At 41.5% G+C, this 20,666-nt stretch overlaps 1 protein-coding gene across 2 annotated transcripts in view; it reads right to left on the bottom strand.

Moving 5' to 3' along the window:
• PLA2G12B (phospholipase A2 group XIIB) overlaps positions 1–5,469 on the bottom strand; it is a 44,986-nt gene extending 39,517 nt beyond the window's left edge. For both annotated transcript variants that reach the window (XM_073596552.1, XM_073596553.1), the window contains exon 1: positions 5,135–5,469. In XM_073596552.1, coding sequence (XP_073452653.1) covers positions 5,135–5,366 — 232 coding nt within the window. In that variant the 5' untranslated portion in view covers positions 5,367–5,469. The remainder of the gene's footprint in view (positions 1–5,134) is intronic.
• Positions 5,470–20,666: the final 15,197 nt, after the last annotated feature.

Genomic DNA, 20,666 nt, shown 5'->3' with positions numbered 1-20,666 from the left:
TGGCTTGTAACTGTCTGCCTCTCCTTCTTGGCCTTCCAGACATACTAATGGCCTGTAGCTGCACTAAGCTGGGATATATATATATATATATATATATGTACTGATACTACAGCTAGCAAAATCAACTGCTTGCCTGTAGTATGAGAACACCACCAACCTTCTACAGGTAGCTTTACCTGAGCACTGTGCAGAGCTTGCAAAAAAACTAACTTGTAGCTTTTTTAGCTGCCTGCGGTAGTGATAGGATCAGGAAAACACCACCAACCTTCTACAGGTAGCTTTAGCTGAACACTGTGCAGAGCTCGCAAAAAAATAACTTGTAGGTTTAGCTGGACACTGTGAGGAGGACGCACCGCACTAACTTGTAGTTTTAGCTGAACACTGTGAGCAGGACGCACCGCACTAACTTGTAGGTTTAGCTGAACACTGTGAGGTGGACGCACCGCACTAACTTGTAGTTTTAGCTGAACACTGGGAGGTGGACGCACCACACTAACTTGTAGTTTTAGCTGAACACTGTGAGCAGGACGGACAGCACTAACTTGTAGTTTTAGCTGAACACTGTGAGCAGGACGCACCGCACTAACTTCTAGGTTTAGCTGAACACTGTGAGGTGGACATACCCCACTAACTTGTAGTTTTAGCTGAACACTGTGAGCAGGACGCACTGCACTAACTGTAAATAGACTAGCTGCCTGACTGTGGTACTAATAGGATCAAAAGAACACCAGCAATTTTCTTCAGGTAGCTGTAAATACTGTAACAAGACAAGCCTGCCTGTCAGTAAGAAGATAACAGGAACGGATCTAGCTGAACACTGTGAGCAGGACGCACTGCACTAACTTGTAGCTTTAGATGAACACTGTGCAGAGGTCTAACTACGCTGTAGGTTTAGCTGAACACTGTGAGGAGGACGCACAGCACTAACTTGTAGTTTTAGCTGAACACTGTGAGCAGGACGCACCGCACTAACTTCTAGGTTTAGCTGAACACTGTGAGGTGGACGCACCGCACTAACTTGTAGTTTTAGCTGAACACTGTGAGCAGGACGCACCGCACTAACTTGTAGGTTTAGCTGAACACTGTGAGGTGGACGCACCACACTAACTTGTAGGTTTAGCTGAACACTGTGAGCAGGACGCACCCCACTAACTTGTAGGTTTAGCTGAACACTGTGAGCAGGACGCACCCCACTAACTTGTAGTTTTAGCTGAACACTGTGAGCAGGACGCACTGCACTAACTGTAAATAGTCTAGCTGCCTGACTGTGGTACTAATAGGATCAAAAGAACACCAGGAATTTTCTTCAGGTAGCTGTAAATACTGTAACAAGACAAGCCTGCCTGTCAGTAAGAAGATAACAGGAACGGATCTAGCTAAACTGAATACAGTGTATATATATATATGCAACACCTGGGATGCATATATACACAATACACTGTAAGTGCAGCTAACTGACTGACTGTTCTGCCTAATCTATCTAACTCAAATCAAATGACACTGTCTGTCTCTCTCTCTCTCTATCTATGAACGCCGGAACACACACTACACAGGGCCGCCGTGCAGGCGGCCTTATATAGTGTGGGACGTGTGCTAAATCCCCTGAGCCATAATTGGCCAAAGCCTCCTTGGCTTTGGCCAATTACGGCTCTCTGTTCAGACGGCGCTGTGATTGGCCAAGCATGCGGGTCATAGTGCATGCTTGGCCAATCATCAGCCAGCAATGCACTGCGATGCCGCAGTGAATTATGGGCCATGACGCGCCACACGAATTTGGCGCGAACGGCCCATATCGTGCGCAATTCGGTGAACAGACGATGTTTGAGTCGAACATGGGTTCGACTCGAACACGAAGCTCATCCCTACTTGAGGGTACAGGTTTCAGGAGGTCAGTGTACAAGCACAGCCATGTTAGGTGTCAAATGTCTGCAAAGAGACAGTGTTCTGGAGCATACTTCTACATGTGTGGCATCAACAGTTTTATAGTTCTGGTCTATGCATAATTTTTTACTACTTATACGTTGTTATACTGTACAATACCCTTAGCATAATCATCACAACATTTGGCAATTTGCAGAAAATTTTTGGTCCAACTAATGGCCCGTACACACGATCTGAAAATCGGACGAAAAATACCACTTTCGACACGATTGTACGATAATCAGATCGTTAGTATAGAGCTTTCGAGAGCCAATCACGACAATTTTTTTTTTCTATCGTAAGAGAATTTGTGACTTTAGTAACCTATTTAATTTCTACTTGCAACTATTAAGCGAAAAAAGCCGTACAATCTGTCGTACGATATTGCGATCGTGTGTACGGGCCATAAGCCTGAGCAGAAAATATCCAAGATAGTCAAAATACTTTCAGCAAACAACAGGAAACCAGGTTTGTTTATATGAGCCCAGTGTCTGTAACCTCTAAAAGGGACTTTAAGCTAACCTAATTTGAGAGCTTGTAAGGCTGTCAAATTATTGCATCAGATTGTCTACAAACAGCACTCTTCCAATAATATGATCATAGTGCACTGAAAAATCTTGAAAGAAGGTTTATTTCCCGATCATCTTACTATATAAGGCTCGCATTGCCGAAACTATGTACAGGTAAAGGTCAACTTCAACCAAAATGTTTTAATCCGTATCCCCATTGGAAAGATTTCCCTTTACTTCCAGTTCTATCTGACATCTGTCAAATAGTGGAAGATATCTCCCCACATATTCTATCTATGTTCAGTGTGAGAAAAGAAAATACCTACATAGGGACGGTAATGCAGCCAATAATACAAAGGAACCAAGGCTCTAACTCTTCCCCATGCTGTCCAAAACAAAACAAAAAAAGTCAGCGCTAGAAGTTCAGTAAAGAATTAAGATAATTGATTTATCCACCATTTGAAACCATATTCCAAAAAGAAAAAATGGGATTTGTTGTTACGCACCGTAAAATCCCTTTCTGATATTGCTGAACACAGTGTCTTCAATTCTTGACCATAGGGTTATATCGGCACCTACAGGAATAGGACACTAGGCAGAAAAAAGAAACTCGGCACTGCCTATGGGAAATCCTGACTGATATAAACCCCCTCTCTGCATAGGCAATCAGGTTGGTCACAAGCAGTATCAAAGAAAAAAAAAAATCACAGAGGGGCAGGTGCTGTGTCCATCAATGAACTCAGAGAAAGGGATTTTACGGTGAGTAACAAAAAAATTTGTTCATTGATGGACACAGTGTCTTTTATTCTTAACCAAAGCAGTGCCTAAAAAGTGAGGGCTGGGAGCAATAGCAAAGGTCAACTGGAACACAAGATCCCAACCAGAACCCACACCCCACTGTGCACTGACGACCAGGTAGCCACCTTGCAGATTTGAGGCACAGATGCCTGACAAAAGGTCCAGGAAGCACTAAGCTCCCGAGTAGAGCATGTTACAGGAAAGGGAAGAACCTGACCCCTAAAGGTATAGGCTTTAACCACAGTCTGTCTAATTCATATAGAAATGGTGGCAGAGGACACCGTCAAACCCTTCTTCGGCTTATCTGTGATCACAAAAAGGCAACCCAATCACCGAAAGGACTCAGTAGCTGACAGATACACCCGAATTGCCCAAACCACATTCAGAGGGCATTCCTTAGGATACGAAGGACATAAAGAAGGTAGGACCTAGTTCAAAAGAAAAACAGACCACCTTCGAGAGAAAGAAAAGCATGGGTGGGAGGCCTCCACCAATGCTACCAAACTCCTTGTCCCACCTTGATGGTTAACATAAGTCACCACCATGGCAGTGTCTGACTGGATATGTTATGGACAGGGTGCCCCTGAAGACGCTCTGTCCAATGCTCCAGGCAGAGCCTGATTGTCTGAAGTTCCAGGACATTGATAACTGGGACTCCTCCGGTATCCAGCGACACTGGGCTGAGCTCGCCCCCAGCACTCCCCCTCAGCCAGACTGGTTCGCATCTGTCGTGATCACCGTCCAATGCAAGGGGAGGAACGGTTTCCCTTCCTGACAGGAGGTCAAAGCCATCAAAGTAGCAAGATCCTGGTCTTTTGACCCAGACGAATGTGGGAGTCAATGGCGTTGGGGGACTTGTCCCACTTGGACAGGATTTCCCTTTGAAGAGTTCTCGTATGGAACTGATGATACAGAACTGCCTCAAAGGCAGATACTATCTTTCCCAGGACCTGCATGCAATAGCAAATGCAAACTCCAACTAACACTTTATAAGCAGCTATAGCAAACACATGTAAGCATAAATTACTTGTCTCATTCCTGTAACTGATACATCTGCAAGAGAGCTTGTTCTTTTGAAAAACAACAGACAGCCAGATCACCGTGTGAAAATAGAAGAAAGAAATCTTAAGAAAACTAATACAGCCATCACATCTAAGAATTGGTAAGCTGCAATAAAATAAACGTTTGATTTTGGGTTTAAAACCACTTTAACGAGTCTGGTTCAATATACAAATGTGGGCTTTACATGCCAGAAACAATTAATCAACCCAAAGCCAGTTCTTCCCGAAGGGGAGCCTAAAATGATAGAAATATGGAAGCTGGGAGAATAAGCATGGAGGACGCTAATTCAGATTTTCAGACTTAACTGGCTGCATGCTTGTTCTAAAATAGTCATTTACTGGGTAGGGAAACAAGGTTTAGAATGATACCCCTGGAATTTACATCTGTTAAATCAAATCCGCTGTGACAGCTCCCATATTTCTGTCCTCATAGGTTCCATTTTACTCAATTACATAACAGATCAAAAATTACACTGCACATTATTTTTTTTTTATATTTTCAAATGTAGCCTCAAGTAAGAGTACATGTTACTCATTTTGCATTAAAATAAAGAGTAGTATTGTTTAACTTATATTTTACAAAGTAAAATCACACTGCTAAAAATATTGGCTTAAGGTCCCATTATCCATATACACATAGATTGTGAATGGAATCTCCAGGTAAAAAGCATGCAACTTACAACTAAAAAAAAATAACCCTCTATATCAAAGTCTACAAGTTATAAATATGTATTGCATAACACACATTTATTTTTAAAATCATTACCAATCAAACTTTCTCCCTCTACGGCAGCTAAAAAAGCTTTGTGGGAAAAGAAGAAAAAAAACAAACAAAAAAAACCGTACCATATCGACACTTGTATTGGCACACACCATTTCTTCCACCCAGGAGTTCCAGAAAAGAGTCAAAATAACCATTGACAGCTTCAAATCCATCTCGAATGGCTCCAATACCCCACTCAGAAGAGGCATCTTCAGGGGGTAACTGAGTGGTTGTGGTATTCTCAGCCACTTCTTCTGTACTCACTGCTATGCTTAGTGCTATAGAAAGCACTGTAATTCTCATAAGACCCTTCATGTCTGTGCTGACCCACCAGCTATACAAGCAGCCGTTCTCTGTGCTGTGCACCCACTGCCTCAAAGTGGACTTTATACACTGGAATGGTAATGGAGGTGAGGTCACTGCAATAATAAAAATAAAGACAACACATAGTTCAAAGGTTGGCCCTAGTGGAAGTCAGACTAAAAGCTGATTAGTCAGCCTCTGAACTGGTGATATTTCTAAATTTGTTCAGCAAGTCTACTGGCCTGGACTTTTCCCTAAAATTTCAAGGGACACGTGATTTTCTGTATGCACAACAATGCTGCACAGGTCAAAGGTGCAATATTAAAACATTGGATGAGATATAGATGGTCAATATTTCAGGATTTATTGACAGTGTATTATAATTTTTGTAACAATTAACAATATATTATTGTACGTTTATGGAGTCAAACTAAATGTGTTATTTTACTAAAGGAGTAGAGACTCTAGATGATTATTCAAAGCATATTCAGGCCCCATTCACACTGGGTGTTAAAAACGCCACTTTTAGGAGCATTTGATGTTTTTTTTTTTTTCTGCCTCTAAATGTTCCTCAATGTTTGCCTATGGTAGGGATTTACTAAAGCTGGAGCGTGCAAATTTTGGTGCAGTTCTGCATATACAATCAGCTTCCAAGTTTTATTGAAAAAGCTTACTTGTACAAGCTGAAGTTTGAAGCAGATTGGCTACCATGTGGATCTGCACCAGATTTTGAATGCTCCAGTTTTAGTAAGTCTCCCATTATGTGTCCATGCACATAGGCATTTACAGGTGTTTAGAGGCAACTGTCAGCACATTCAGGAGCAGCAGCATTTTGTCAGAAAATATAGCTTTATGTGCTAAAACGCGTGTAAATGCACATTAGCCCTAGGCGAATATAACACTTGAGCCTTAATTGGCCAGAATAAATTAATATTCTGGCCAATTAAATAACGCCAGGCGCTTGATGCATCTAAATGCGTTTACAAAAAACGTGATTTTAGGTATGTTTTTGCAAGTTACAGTAACTTTTTATATTAAATGTACTTCAAATAAAACTGTTATGAAGAACAAATGAAAGCTGCATTTTTCTTCCGCTTTCTGTAAATGTTTGGCTGTCTTTGCCTTTTGTAATTTTGTAATTTTCAACCCACTGGCCTGACCAACCATGCCATGCATTCTTGTTCCAGCTCAGGGACTTACAGTGGAGAAATATAATTATTTGATCTCCTGCAGATTTTATAAGTTTGCCCACCAAAGAAATGAAGGGTCTATCATTTTTATTATAGGTGTATTTTAACCACTTTCGGACCGGCTCACAACGATATACTTCGGCACTTTGAAGAGGGATATCGGTATAGCAGCAGCTAGCCGCCATAACCCCAGTAGCTTCTTCTTCAGTGAGCGGTCCAGTTTTGGATAAAAGTGGTCTCAGAGGCGGATTCGCCACAAGATCACTTTTAATAGGCGGCGGGAGAGGGGCCCCCCCTCCTGCTGCTCTCTGGTGCCCTCCGCCGCTTGCCGGAGGAGGAGATCGGATCCTTCTCCCTGTTAGGTATGGAGATGAGTAAGGGGAAGATGGCCCTCACCCATCTCCATACCATTGCAGGGCGGAAGTGACGTCAAAACGTCACTTCCGCCCATAGCTCTTAAAGGGACATATTTTTTTTAATTGCATTTTAGTGTAAATATGAGATCTGAGGTCCAGTGTTAATTTTGTCGACTAAAGCGACTAAAACATTTTAGTTAATTAAATTAATACTAGTTTAGTTTACTAAAATACGACTAAAACTAAAACAACTGAGATGACTAAAATACGATTAAAACTAAAATGGCATTTTAGTCAAAAGACTAAAATAGGACTAAAACTAAAATGCCATTTTAGTCAAAAGACTAAGACTAAAACTACATTGCAATTTGACTTCAAAATTAACTCTGGTTTGTAGTGCATGTTCATGCCTCAATACCATTAATAACATATTAGATTTTTCACTCCGGCGGTATATAATGAGTTTGGAAATTGTAGAGAAATGTTAACTAATACATTACAATTTAATTACACACATTCAATTTTAGATGACCAAAATGGACTGGAGATTTAGTCAACTAAATACGTCTAAAACTAAAACAATTACAGAAGACCAAAATGGGACTAAAACTAAAACGCCATTTTAGTCCTAAGACTAAGACTAAAACTAATTCAAAATTTGCTGCCAAAATTAACACTGCTGTGGTCCCCCACAAACGCTTAATCTACAAGCTGAGGTCTATAGGCATGGACCATAAGGTAAGTACCTAGATAGAAAACTGGCCACGGGGGCTTGTCCAAAGGATCCTGATAAATAATGTGTACTCAGAATGGTCTAGAGTGGTCAATAGGGTACCCTAGGGCTCTGTCCTGGGACCAATTCTGTTTAATTTATTTATAAATTACATAGGGGATGGGATAAATAGCTCAATCTCAGTGTTTGCTGATGACACAAAAATATGCAGGGCAATAACACAGCAGGATATAGAAACTTTACAAGAGGATCTGAATAAAGTAATTGAGTGGGCTACTACATGGCAAATTAAGTTTAATACTGGTAAATATAAGGTAATGCACTTGGGAGGTAAAAATATAAAACGCAAGTTACTCTTTAGGGGGAGAATCTTTAGGGCAGTGATGGCGAACCTTGGCACCCCAGATGTTTTGGAGCTACGTTTCCCATGATGCTCATGCACTTTGCAATGTAGTTGAGCATCATGGGAAATGTAGTTCCAAAACATCTGGAGTGCCAAGGTTCGCCATCACTGCTCTAGGGGCTTCCAGGATGGAGAAGGATCTAGGGGTCCTAGTAGAAGACAGACTGAGCATGAGCATGCAGTGTCAAGCTGCGGCTTTCAAAGCCAGCAGAATATTAGTATGCATTAAAAAGAGTATTTACTCCAGAGATAAGACAATTATTTTGCCACTTTATAAAACTCTGGTTCAGCCGCATTTGGAGTATTCCATCCAGTTCTGGTCACCAATCCTCCAAAAGGATGTGCTGGAACTGGAGAGAGTCCAGAGAAGGGCAACTAAATTAATATGGGGAATGGAGGACCTCAATTATGAGGAATGACTACAAGCACTAAATTTATTCACACTGGAGAAAAAACTCTTAAGAGGGGATATGATTGCGATGTACAAATATCTCAATGGTGATCCCAGCATAAGTATGAAGTGAAGGGAAATCTCCCCAATGGGACAAAGATGGCAAAAATAAACCTTACAGGGGTTATAACCCTTCCTTACTCTATCCAAAAAACAATTTTTTTTTGTTTTTAATTCTACTTGAATGATTGTTTCTAGTGTTACATAGTATGTCCACTGTTTGTTAACCCTTAATCCAGTGTAAAGCTGGCAGCTGAACCCAGAAATAAGACATGTAGCAGCGAAAATCAGCAAGTGATCCTTATCGGTATATAACTGTCAACTGTCCAAAGACACAGATCCAAGAGAAATTCAACATGGTGGAAAGACCTTACCTGGTTAGCTGGGCAGGTAGATTGTTATGGAGACATGCTGAAATTATAAATGCTAGACAGCAGGCATTAACGTCCATATCATACAATACTGATGAATAGTATACAGTGCATCCAGAAAGTATTCACAGAGCTTCACTTTTTCCACGTTTCGTTATGTTACAGTTTTATTCCAAAATGGATTAAATTTATTATTTTCCTCAAAATTCTACAAACAATACCCCATAATGACAACGTGAAAGAAGTTTGAAATCTTTGCTGATGTATTAAAAATTAAAAAAAACGACAAAAAAAATCACATGTACATAAATTATTCACAGCTCAGTACTTTGTTGAAGCACTTTTGGCACCAAATTACAGCCTCAAGTCTTTTTGAGTGTGATGCTACAAGCTTGGCACACGTATTTTGGGCAGTTTCTCTCATTCTTCCATGCAGGACCTCTCAAGCTCCATCAGGTTGGATGGGGAGCGTCAGTGCACAGCCATTTTCAGATCTCTCCAGAGATGTTCAATAGGGTTCAAGTCTGTGCCACTCAAGGACATTCAAAAAGTTGTCCCGTAGGCACTCCTTTGTTATCTTGGCTGTGTGCTTAGGGTCATTGTCCTGTTGGAAGATGAACCTTCACCCCAGTCTGAGGTCCAGAGCACTCTGCAGCTGGTTTTCATCAAGGATGTCTCTGTGCATTGCTGCAATCATCTTTCCCTCGATCCGGATTAGTCTCCCAGTTCCTGCTGCTGAAAAACATCCCCACAGCATGATGCTGCTTCACTGTAGGGATGGTATTGGCCAGATGATGAGCGGTGCCTGGTTTCCTTCAGACAGGATGCTTGCCATTCAGGCCAAAGAGTTCAACCTTTCTTTCATCAGACCAGAGAATTTTTTTTTACTCTTTTTACTTTTTTACAAGGTTTTGCAAAAAGAATCATTTAAGAGGTATGCATATTATATACAAACAAATAAACATAGTGGATGATATTCATCTATAGTTCTACGTTTCAAACAGCTACAGTCAAAGATATAGCGCATTAGTAAATAGAAAAACAAAACTCAGTTTCTGTAGGTGTTGGATGCTAGTGGTGAGTATCGGACCATAAAGATGTTTTGAGGTAGGAGGTACATACCCACCCGTGCACCCTGACCAGCACTCTGCTGTGCCCGTGTAGGCACATCTCCCCCCCTCTGGAGCCATACACCTTAGGAGTGTTGTCCAATACAACTCAATTATTGTGAACTTTATTTAGCAAACTTAGTACTGTCAATGATAAACTGTGTAGGAGCTATCTATCAGGGTTAAGGACTGATGGATTCGATATTTCCTGGGGAATTAGTCCAACTAATCCATGGTTGCCACATTTTGTGATAATGTGATTTGCTTTTGTGTCGTAGTGCTAGTATGGTTTAATGCGAGAAGTGAATGTGGGTTGTTTGTACCACTTCGCTTACTGTGGGTGGTTCTGGGTCTTTACATTTTCTAGTAATACTGAGTCTTGCGGATAAGAGGATATGAACTTCTGAAGTATTATGTTTCTCATTGGGTTAGGGTAATGCTCTATTTCTAGGGATAACAAAGCTAGGGAGGATTTCATGGGTATTGTGCGGTGTGTTATATCAGAGAGTAAGCGGAATATTGAGGACCAATATTGTGCCAGTTTGGGGCATTTCCAGAAAATGTGTAACATGTCTCCTTTCTGTCCACATTTCCTCCAGCAGGAGTCGTCAAGGTTCACGTTGTATTTGGCTATTCGATCAGGAGTGAGATACCAACGTTGTGTCAGTTTAACTTCTAGTTCCCATAGAGTTGAGCAGCAAGTGGCTTGGAATGTGGATTTGCATGCTTTTTCCCAATTATCCACTGTGTATGATTGTCCCAAATCTGATTCCCATTTAAGTAGTGGAGTGTATTTGGTAAAAGTGTTTTTGTTCTGTAGCAGATTGTAAAACAATGATAATGCTTTTTGGTGTGGTGTAGGTGTTCTAAAATAAGTCCAGGCCTCTTGGGGGATTTTGCATGACCAACTTTTCAGCGAGACAATACAGTGTTTGGTACTTATGTAAAGGAATATGTCAGAATTTGGGAGGTGAAACTCTTTTTGTAATGTGGGGAATGGTTTGATTTTGTGTCTGTGGAGCAGGTCTGATATGGATGTAACACCCCTTTCTTTCCATTGTGAGTAAGATGTATATTGCATGAAGTTGTGCAGTGTTTCTAGAGGGATTTGTATCTCCGATTTGAGAGGGTGGTTCTGGCTTCCAGTTACAAACCTATTCCATGTTTTAAGTCTCGCTACCATTGTTGGGGAGATTCCAGCGGGAATTTTTGCACCTAGGGTTATAGAGAATAGCCATGAGGGGAGGCTATTTCCTAAAGATGTAGCGGCTTCGATCTGTCCCCACCACGTCGATGGGAGGGCAGTTTGAAGCCATTCTTTTGTTTGGGTGAGGATTGAGGCAGTAGTCTTGAAAGTCCACGTAACCCATTCCTCCTGCTAGGCGATGTTTAATCAGTTTATCATGGCTGCATCTAGCTCTTTTACCCTGCCAAATGTATTTGTTTGTAGCGATTTGAAGTATTTAATGGGTATTGGGATTGGGAGAGTTCTAAAAAGATAGAGTATTTGTGGAAGGTGGAACATTTTGAATGCTGCTAATCGCCCCATTGTTGAAAAACTCAAAAGACGCCAACCTGGTGAGTTTGTCTTGGAGCTTAGATCGGAACAGGAAGTAATTTAATGGAAATAATGATCTCGCGGAGGCGGTTAATTGTTTCCCCAGATACGTAATACTTTGTTCCGCCCATGCGTAGGGAAAGTGCTGTTTGAGACTAGTGAATTTGTTCACTCCTAGATTTAGAATATAAGATTTAGTCTCGTTCACTTTGTAATAAGAAATGTTACTAAACCAGGCAAGCATCTTCTGAATCTCGGGCAGGGAGCGGTCAGGGTCAGTAATCATGAGGATAACATCATCTGCAAAGAGACTAATTTTATGTTCCTGATCAGCAAGGGATATTCCTTTAATTTTTGAGTTGGATCTGATATTTTCAGCTAGGGGTTCCATAATAAGATTGAATATTAGGGGTGAGAGTGGGCACCCCTGTCTCGTACCGTTGAAGATCTGAAATGGTACGGAAAGGTGCTCTCCTGAGAACACCTTGGCTGAGGGGGTGGAGTATAGGGCCAATATTGCATTATGGATTTGGCCTTGTAGTCCAAATTTGTGTAGTACTGACTAAATGTATTCCCAGTGTACTCTATCAAACACCTTTTAAGCGTCTAGAGATAGAAAAAGTGAAGGGGTTTTATGGATTTCTACATGGTGAATAATATTGATCATTCTGCTAGTGGTGTCTGAAGCTTGATGACCTTTTGTGAAACCTGATTGGTCTCTGTGGATAAGGGATGGTAATATGTCTTTGAGTCGATTGGCTATGATTTTGCATAGATCTTTAAATCTAGATTTAGTAAGGAGTTAGGACGGAAGTTTTCGGTGATGTGGGTTCTTTACCAGGTTTGGGTAGCGTCACAACCATGGGCACCTAGCAGTTCAGCAGGGAATGAAGCGGACGCAGTGGCTGGGTTGAAGATTTGGCATAGGGTAGGAGCTAAGTTGGATTGGAAAAGTTTGTAGTATTCCCCAGTGAAGCCATTCGACCCCGGGGATTTGGAGTTAGGAAGTTTGTTAATTGCTCGTAATATTTCGGGTAGTGTAAAGGGTTCATGTAGTGATGAGAGCTGTTGCGGGGTTATAGAAGGAAGATTTGTGTTGTTTAGGAATGCTTGGATTTCTTCCGGGGATGGTTGATGTGTGAGTGCATCTTCTTTAAGGTTGTAAAGATCTTTGTAGTATGCACAAAAGGCGTTGGCAATAGAGTGAGGTTTAAGTATTTTTTCGTTGGAGTGGGGGTGGTATATAAATGGGATTTTAGTTTTTGTTCTATGACCTTGTACCCAAAGGGATATGGCTTTGCCTGCTTTGTTCCCTGTAGTGTGGGTGGATGCTTTCAGTTTTTTATAGTTTTTAACGTATGAGTCAAGGAGTATGGATCTTAAGTCATGATGTAGTTGGAAGATTTTAGCTTGGAGAGTAGGGGATGGATTAGTTTTATTCAATGATTCAGCAGCTGATATGTCAGCCGTAATTTTATCTAGTTTTTGAGTTCTCTTTTTTTTTTTTTTGCTCTAGCCCCATTTGAAGAATTACACCTCTAATTACGGCTTTATGAGCATTCCACACTACCAGTGGGTCAGATACTGATGCTTTGTTGAGTTGGAAGAATTCTTCTAGTTGTTTAATTGGAGAAGCATAACATGGAGTGAGGAGGTAATTATTAACCCTCCAAATGTAGGAGTTGGATTGCGGGGAGTTAGCGGATATTGAGATGCTAATGGGAGCATGATCTGACCAGGTGGAGTTGTGAATGGTGGAGCTAGATATTTTCTGCAATAGCCATTTATCAGTCAAAAATAAATCAATTCGTGAGTAGGTGTTGTGGCGTGGCGAAAGGAAAGTGAAATCACGTTCACTCGCTTGACATCTCCACACATCATACAATTCATTAGAAGCAATAAACTTATCCAAAGGAGAAGCATGATGTTTGGATCCTGCAGTGGAGTCCATGTCGATATTAGGAACCGGGTTAAAGTCTCCACAGATTAACATGTGACCTTGTTGGATTTTCCTTGCCGTTTGAAGAGTCTTTTTGAGGAAGTGCATCTGGCGGTGGTTTGGGGCGTAGATGGAGACCAAGGTGTATGGGACATTATTAATTGTGCATATCAGAAATATGTACCTTCCTTCTGAATCCAGAACGCAGTTCTGTAATTGGAAGGATACAGTATTCCAAATGGCTATCATGACTCCTCTTTGTTTTTTGGTATAGCTGGTTCGGAATACTTGTGGGACTTGTCTGTGGCTACGCTGTGGGGAAGCATTTTAAGCAAAGTGAGTCTCTTGGACGCATAGAACGTCACTCTTTTGGGAAATTACTGTTTTCCATAGAGATGCACGTTTGGCAGGGTGGTTCAAACCCTTTGCATTCAGGGACAAAATGTTGATATCCATGTTGATGTGTGATGTCGGAGTGGTATAAGAATGTAACGAGCTTACAGTTGCTGGAGATCAGAAGGCTAGTCCTCGGTGGTCCGAATGGAGATGCGAAGCGCGGTTCGTTCTCTGGTTTCCTTGACAGTGCTGCAAACTTGGTACTAGTAAAGTTCTACTAAAGGTATAAAATGTATTAGGTATTGAACTGCAACCTTGCAAATACTAAATCGGTTATTGTTCAGAGATATGAGAGAATGGTAAACTCAGCAGAAATGTAAAACAGCAAAGGTAACAACTAAAGGTAAGACAAACAGGTATCTCAGCTGTTCTTGGTCACCTTCCTGACTAAGGCCTTTCTCCCCCCCCCCCGATCGCTCAGTTTGGCCGGGCAGCCCACTATAGGAAGAGTCCTGGTGATTCCAAACTTCTTCCATTTACAGATGATGGAGGCCACTGTGCTCATTGGGACCTTCAATGCTGTAGGCATTTTTCTGTACCCATCCCCAGATGTGTGTCTCAATACAATCCTGTCTTGGAGGTCTACAAACAATTCCTTGGACTTTATGGCTTGGTTGGTGCTCTGGCATGCACTGTTAACTGTGGGACTTTATATAGACAGGTGTGTGCCTTTCCAAATGCTGTCCAATCAACTAAATTTACCACAGGTGGACTCCAATCAAGTTGTAGAAACATCTCAAGGATGGTCAGCGGAAACAGGATGCACGTGAGCTCAATTTTGAGTGTCATGGCAAAGTATGTGAATACTTACTGTATGTACATGTGATTTTTTTCATTGTTAAAAAAAAATTTGCAAGGATTTCCAACAAACTTTTTTCACGTGGGGTATTGCTTATAGAATTTTTGAGGAAAAGAATGAATTGAATCGATTTTGGAAAAGGCTATAACATAAAATGTGGAAAAAGTGAAGCGCTGTGAATATTTTCTAGAATCACTGCAGATAGGAGGAGGATCGCAATGGTTTGATACAGAATACATTTTTAATACTGAGCTCTTATTTGATATTCAGATATCCCTAAAACGGCACTCTTAGATAGCTAAAACATGAGCAGTCTACAACATGTTGCTGTGATTCTGTAGAACCCTATGATATTTTATTCTGAGAGCTGACTCAGAGGACAAAGGTCTATAGAAAGAGATAGTGAAATGAATTACTACAGCATCTCAGAGATTACCACATCTTCATTCGATCTGCTGCTAATCAGGGCTACTTTTGTCCTTTATTGCACTATTTGTTGGAATAAAGGTTACTGGGCATGCTTTGTAGAGCTGTGTTAGCATATAATTGAAAGCACAAACCACATTTTGCCACATTGCAACCAAAAACGGAAATGTATTTTATTGGGATTTTATGTGATAGACCAACACAAAGTGGCACATAATTGTGAAGTGGAAGAAAAAGGATTTTCAATTTTTTTTACAAATTGTTTTATATCTGAGAAGTGTGGCATGCATTTGTATTCAGTCCCCTTTACTCTGATACCCCTAACTAAAATCTAGTGGAACCAATTACCTTCAGAAATCACCGAATTAATAAATAGCGTCCACCTGTGTGTAATTTAATCTCAGTATAAATACAGCTGTTCTGTGAAGCCCTCAGAAGTTTTAGAGAACCTTAGTGAACAAACCGCATCATGAAGGCCAAAGAACACACCAGACAGGTCAGGAATAAAGCTGTGGAGAAGTTTAAAGCAAGGCTAGGTTAAAAAAAAAATACCCCAAGCTTTGAACATCTCACGGAGCACTGTTCAAACCATCATCCGCAAATGGAAAGAGTATGGCAATACTGCAAACCTACCAAGACATGACCATCCAGGCAAGGAGAGCATTCATTAGAGAAGCATGGTAACTCTGGAGGAGCTGCAGAGAGCCACAGCTCAGGTGAGAGAAGGTGAAGTTTAAAGCAGGGTCAGGTTATAAAAAAAAAAAAAAAAAAAATCCCAAGCTTTGAACATCTCACGGAGCACTGTCCAATCCTTCATTCGCAAAAGGAAAGAGTATGGCTACTGCAAACCTACCAAAACATGGCCATCCACCTAAACTGACAGGCCTGGGCAAGGAGAGCATTAATCGGAGAAGCGGCCCATGGGCCCATGGTAACTCTGGGAGGAGCTGCAAAGATCCACAGCTCAGGTGGGAGAATATGTTCACAGTGCACTCCACAAATCTGGCCTTTATGGAAGACTGGCAAGAAGAAAGCCACAAGAAGTCCCATTTGCTTTTTATATTTTTATATTTACAGCATACAATTTGTAAGAAATCATAATGAAAATAGCTTTTTTTTTTAAATTTAAAATTACACAACATCATAGGTTAACATGCAATAGTGCAGAATACAAAAAAAAAAAAAAAAAAAAGCAAGAAAAAAAAAAAACCTATTGTTATTTTATATTTCCTCTCCCACCCTCCCTACTCCCAACCAAACATTAATTATGCGTATCGATTCTCTATTAACTATCAAAAGTGGGCAAAGATAGAGAATGGACCAATTCTGTAGTCAAATAAACGATATAAGAGAGAGACCGCAGGAAAATACAGGAATGACGAAGGCGGGAATATGGTGGAAAGCGGGCGAGGTATCCTCACTAGCTCTCCCGCATCCTCTCATATGGGACATCCCATCTCCTCCAACCAGGGTCTCCACAAGCTCACAAATTTCCTAAGATTATTTTGTCTAATATACGCCACTCTCACTCCAGACCATTGAACTGATAGTCTCGGACCAGGTCTTCACGGGGGGGGGGGGGGGGGGAGCGTGCTTGCCAATTCTGTGCTATTAGTCTCCTTGCTTGGAACAGACATCTTAGCACCACTACAACAGTACAGGGTGGGACTCTATCTTCCTCTAAGATCCCTAAAAGGCATGTCTTGGCCTCGGGTTCCAATGTAGTCCTGAAGGTTTTATTTATCTTATCAACTATCTCCACCCAGTATCTAAATAGCTTTGGGCACCTCCACACCATATGGATAAGATCTCCTGTCGCCTTACACTTGGGGCACTTAGCATTTGGTTTCCATCCAAGTTTAAACATTTTTTGGGGGGTATAATAGACTATGGATTAGAAACAGGTGAGAGACTTTCTGTGAGGGGGAAATCAAGACCAGGGCCCCTTGTTCTAAAATCTTGTCCCATTGTTTCATAATTATTGTCCCTATGTCTCTCTCCCACCCCGCCTTACTCTTAACCTCCCTGGCGGTTTTCCCAAGTGTGGCTCGGGGTTAAAAATCAGGACCATTAGCGGTAACCCCGAGCCACACTCGGGATTACATCGCAGGATCCTGGTGTGCCTTTACTTACCTTGTCCCCGGGATCCTGCGATGTCCCCCGCAGTGTACGTGGGCTCTGTCCTCGTCCGAAGCCTCTCCTTGCCAGGCTCCGTTCCCTGCGAGCGTCGCGACGCACGGGGGCGGAGCCTGGCGGCAAATTCAAAAAAATGTCAAAATCATAACACATACAGTACTGTAATCTTACAGATTACAGTACTGTATGAAATGATTTCACATCCCTTTTGTCCTCAGTGCTTTGGCCCATGCCCTGCATGCAGTTTTATGTGATATATACTGTTCTTTCTGCCTGCAAACTGGAGATTGTCCATAGCAACCAAAAAGTGTCCCTTTACGTCAAAAGTGGCTTTAGACCAGCTAGAAAACAGCGATAGTAATTTAGAACACTTGCAGAATTGAGCGATAGTGAATTGTGGGGAAATTTATTTTATTACTGTTTATTTTTATTTTTTTAAATTATTTATTTTTATTTATTATATTATAATTTATGTTTTTGTGTTTCAAACTTTATCGTACCCGGGATATCTACTAGACTCTTGTTTGGACAGATTTAAGTGTGTTATTGTTAAGAATTACAGACCTACAATATAAAACGCCAAATTTCCATGCAAAATAATTGTACCGCTTTCAGCACCTAAAATCCGAAATAATCATACCGCCAGGGAGGTTAAGAGGACCCACTCGATTCAAAATTCTATCCCCCAGGCCAGCATATAATTTGGAAATTGAGCCTTTAGTTGAAGCTGGTTTAATTAGTTTTAGGAGTAGTGGAATCTGGATCCATTCAATGGTTTGGGATCTGAATTTAGCTTGAATGGCATGCCTAATCTGGAGGTATTTATAAAACGCCATATTTGAGATGTTAAATTCTTGTCTTAAATCTAGAAATGTCTTCATGAGGTTGCCTTCATACATTGGATTAAACAGCTAATGCCCTGCCTTTCCCATTCCCGAGGTCTCTCTATATCCCTCATTTCGGCCAGATTTTTATTGTGCCATAAAGGGGTATATTCAGTTATCCCATTAGAGCCTTTGTACCTGCCACACTTTAGTAACCAGTGCTATCGTTGGACATTTATGGATAAAAGAGTCTGCTTCTAGTACCTCCACTAATATATTGTGAGGGGCCCCTATTATCATTTTATTGCTGGAATTTCCACCCTCTAAGGCTCCACAGCCCACTAAATGATGGAGCTGGGATGACGAAAACTATAGTCTCGGATGCGGAATCGCAATACCTCCTTCTTTAATGGGTAGTTGCATGGTTTGCAGGCCAATCCTAGATTGGCCCTTCTTCCAAATTAATTCCCTAAACAGGGATTCAATTCTCTTAAACCACTTCTGGCCGATCCAGGTCGGAGAGTTATGGAGTATATACAATATATCTGCGGGAGCCATATCATCTTGATTAGATTACAACGCCCCGCAACAGACAGAGGGAAGCGGCACCAAATATCTCTCTTTTGCTTTAATTTCAATAACAATGGGGCAAGATTATCGTTGACATATTGATTTATATCACTAGTAATCCAAACACTCAAATATTTCAGCTTGGCCACCACCTTCAGGGGGGAGTTCCCAGCAGTAACTGGTTGCCAAGTGGGTAGACTGGTAACAGAGCCCACTTATCCCAATTAATGACCAGACCAGAAAGTCGCCCAAACTCGCCGACCATTTGTATTACTGTATTTAGCAAAGATTCAACATCTCCAAGAAAGAACAGGACATCATCTACGAACAGAGCGATCCTGTCTTCTTCTAGCTGACGCCTGAACCCCTGTATGTCTAGTCTTGATCTAGTCATAATTGCAAGGGGTTCCATTGCCAAGGCAAACAATAGGGGAGATAGAGGACAACCCTGTCTCGACCCTTTCTCCAGCTGGAACATTTCTGAGAGTTTGTTATTAATTTTAATTCTTGCTCTAAGTTCAATATAGAGTAGTTTCACCCATCCAATAAAAGAGGGACCAAACCCAAATCGCTCTAGCACCTTCCATAGATAGTCCCATTCTAAACTATCAAAGGCCTTAGCAACATCTAAGGCCAGAATGGCCTTGGGACCTAAGTTGTCAGTTGGAATCTGCATATTTAAGAAGACTCTTCTAATGTTGGTGCTAGTTGATCTGCTGAGAATAAAACCCGACTGGTCAGGATGGATCAGCTTTAAATATATTTATTTAGGCGGGTTGCTAGAGCTTTGGCCAAGATTTTCACATCAGTGCATAATAATGAAATTGGACGGTAAGAGGAGACGTCCTGTTGATCTTCTCCCTCCTTATGCATTACAATAATAGTGGCTTCTGAAATTGAGGTAGGGAGACAACCATTGTCTAAACGCCCATCCCAATGTTTTCAGCAGTTCAGGGAGTAGTACCTCACCATAATGTTTATATATTTCTACCGGAAGCCCGTCCGGGCCTGGTGATTTTTGGTTGGGCATCCTTGCCACTGCCAGTTTTAACTCCTCTAAAGTCACTGGTGCGTCTATATCTATTCTATCCTTCTCTGACAATGTCGGGATTGATATTCGCTGAAGAAAGTCATCTGTTAATACACCCCCCACTTCCCTGCTAGATTTATACAGAGACTTATAATAGTCACTAAATACACGCATTATCTCCAACGCATCAGTAGTGATGTCTCCACTTGCAGTCCTAATCACTGAAACAGTAGAAGGGGGTATTAGATTTAGTCAAGAGGGACAGGGTGCAACCGACCCTCTCCCCCTTGCCAAAATGGCACGGCCACTGAAATATTCGTCTATTCTCCGCCCTCCTTGTAATTGCCATTTTACAGACTTGTTGCTTATCTAGCCATTCCCTCGGTCTGTCAGGGGTTGGATCTTCAACATATCGCCTCTCTGCCTAGATCACCCCATTCCTAACTTGCCCTTCCCAATCTCTCGCTTTCCCCTTAGTTCTTACCACTTGTTGAATTAAGAGACCTCTGAGGTAGGCCTTCAAGGAGTCCCAAACCACCCCGGGTAATGCCGTGTCTGTATTAATTAGTACAAATTCATTTAGTCTAGACATCACTTCACAGAAATGCAAATCAATTCCAGCCAACAAGGGCTGATTTTTCCATTCTCTAGAACACACTTTGCCCCCAATATTTATTGTCAGCACCAGCGGGGAGTGGTCCGAGACTCCTCTTGGACCATACTCTATATTACTGACTGACGATATTGCCTCCCTATTACCCAGGGCCATGTCAATTCTGGAGTGAGGTAAGAGCTTGAGAAGCAAGAATACTGCCTTTCTTGTGGATAGCGCATTTGCCAAATGTCGCTCAAACCTATTTACACCAAGAATCGAGATAGCCGACCCTCGCCTGCTGTATTAGGTCCATCTCCCGGTGGGAATCTATCTAGACTCTTATCCATTACTTCATTAAAATCACCCACCTCTATTATTGGGGTTCCTGCTTTATCCAGTACAAACTCCAATAGCTTGTATAGAACC

Source organism: Aquarana catesbeiana, linkage group LG08 (assembly GCF_042186555.1).
Source record: "Aquarana catesbeiana isolate 2022-GZ linkage group LG08, ASM4218655v1, whole genome shotgun sequence".
Taxonomy (NCBI): Eukaryota; Metazoa; Chordata; class Amphibia; order Anura; family Ranidae; genus Aquarana; species Aquarana catesbeiana.
Note: the sequence above shows the minus strand (reverse complement) of the source record. Positions and strands in the feature narration are given on the sequence as shown.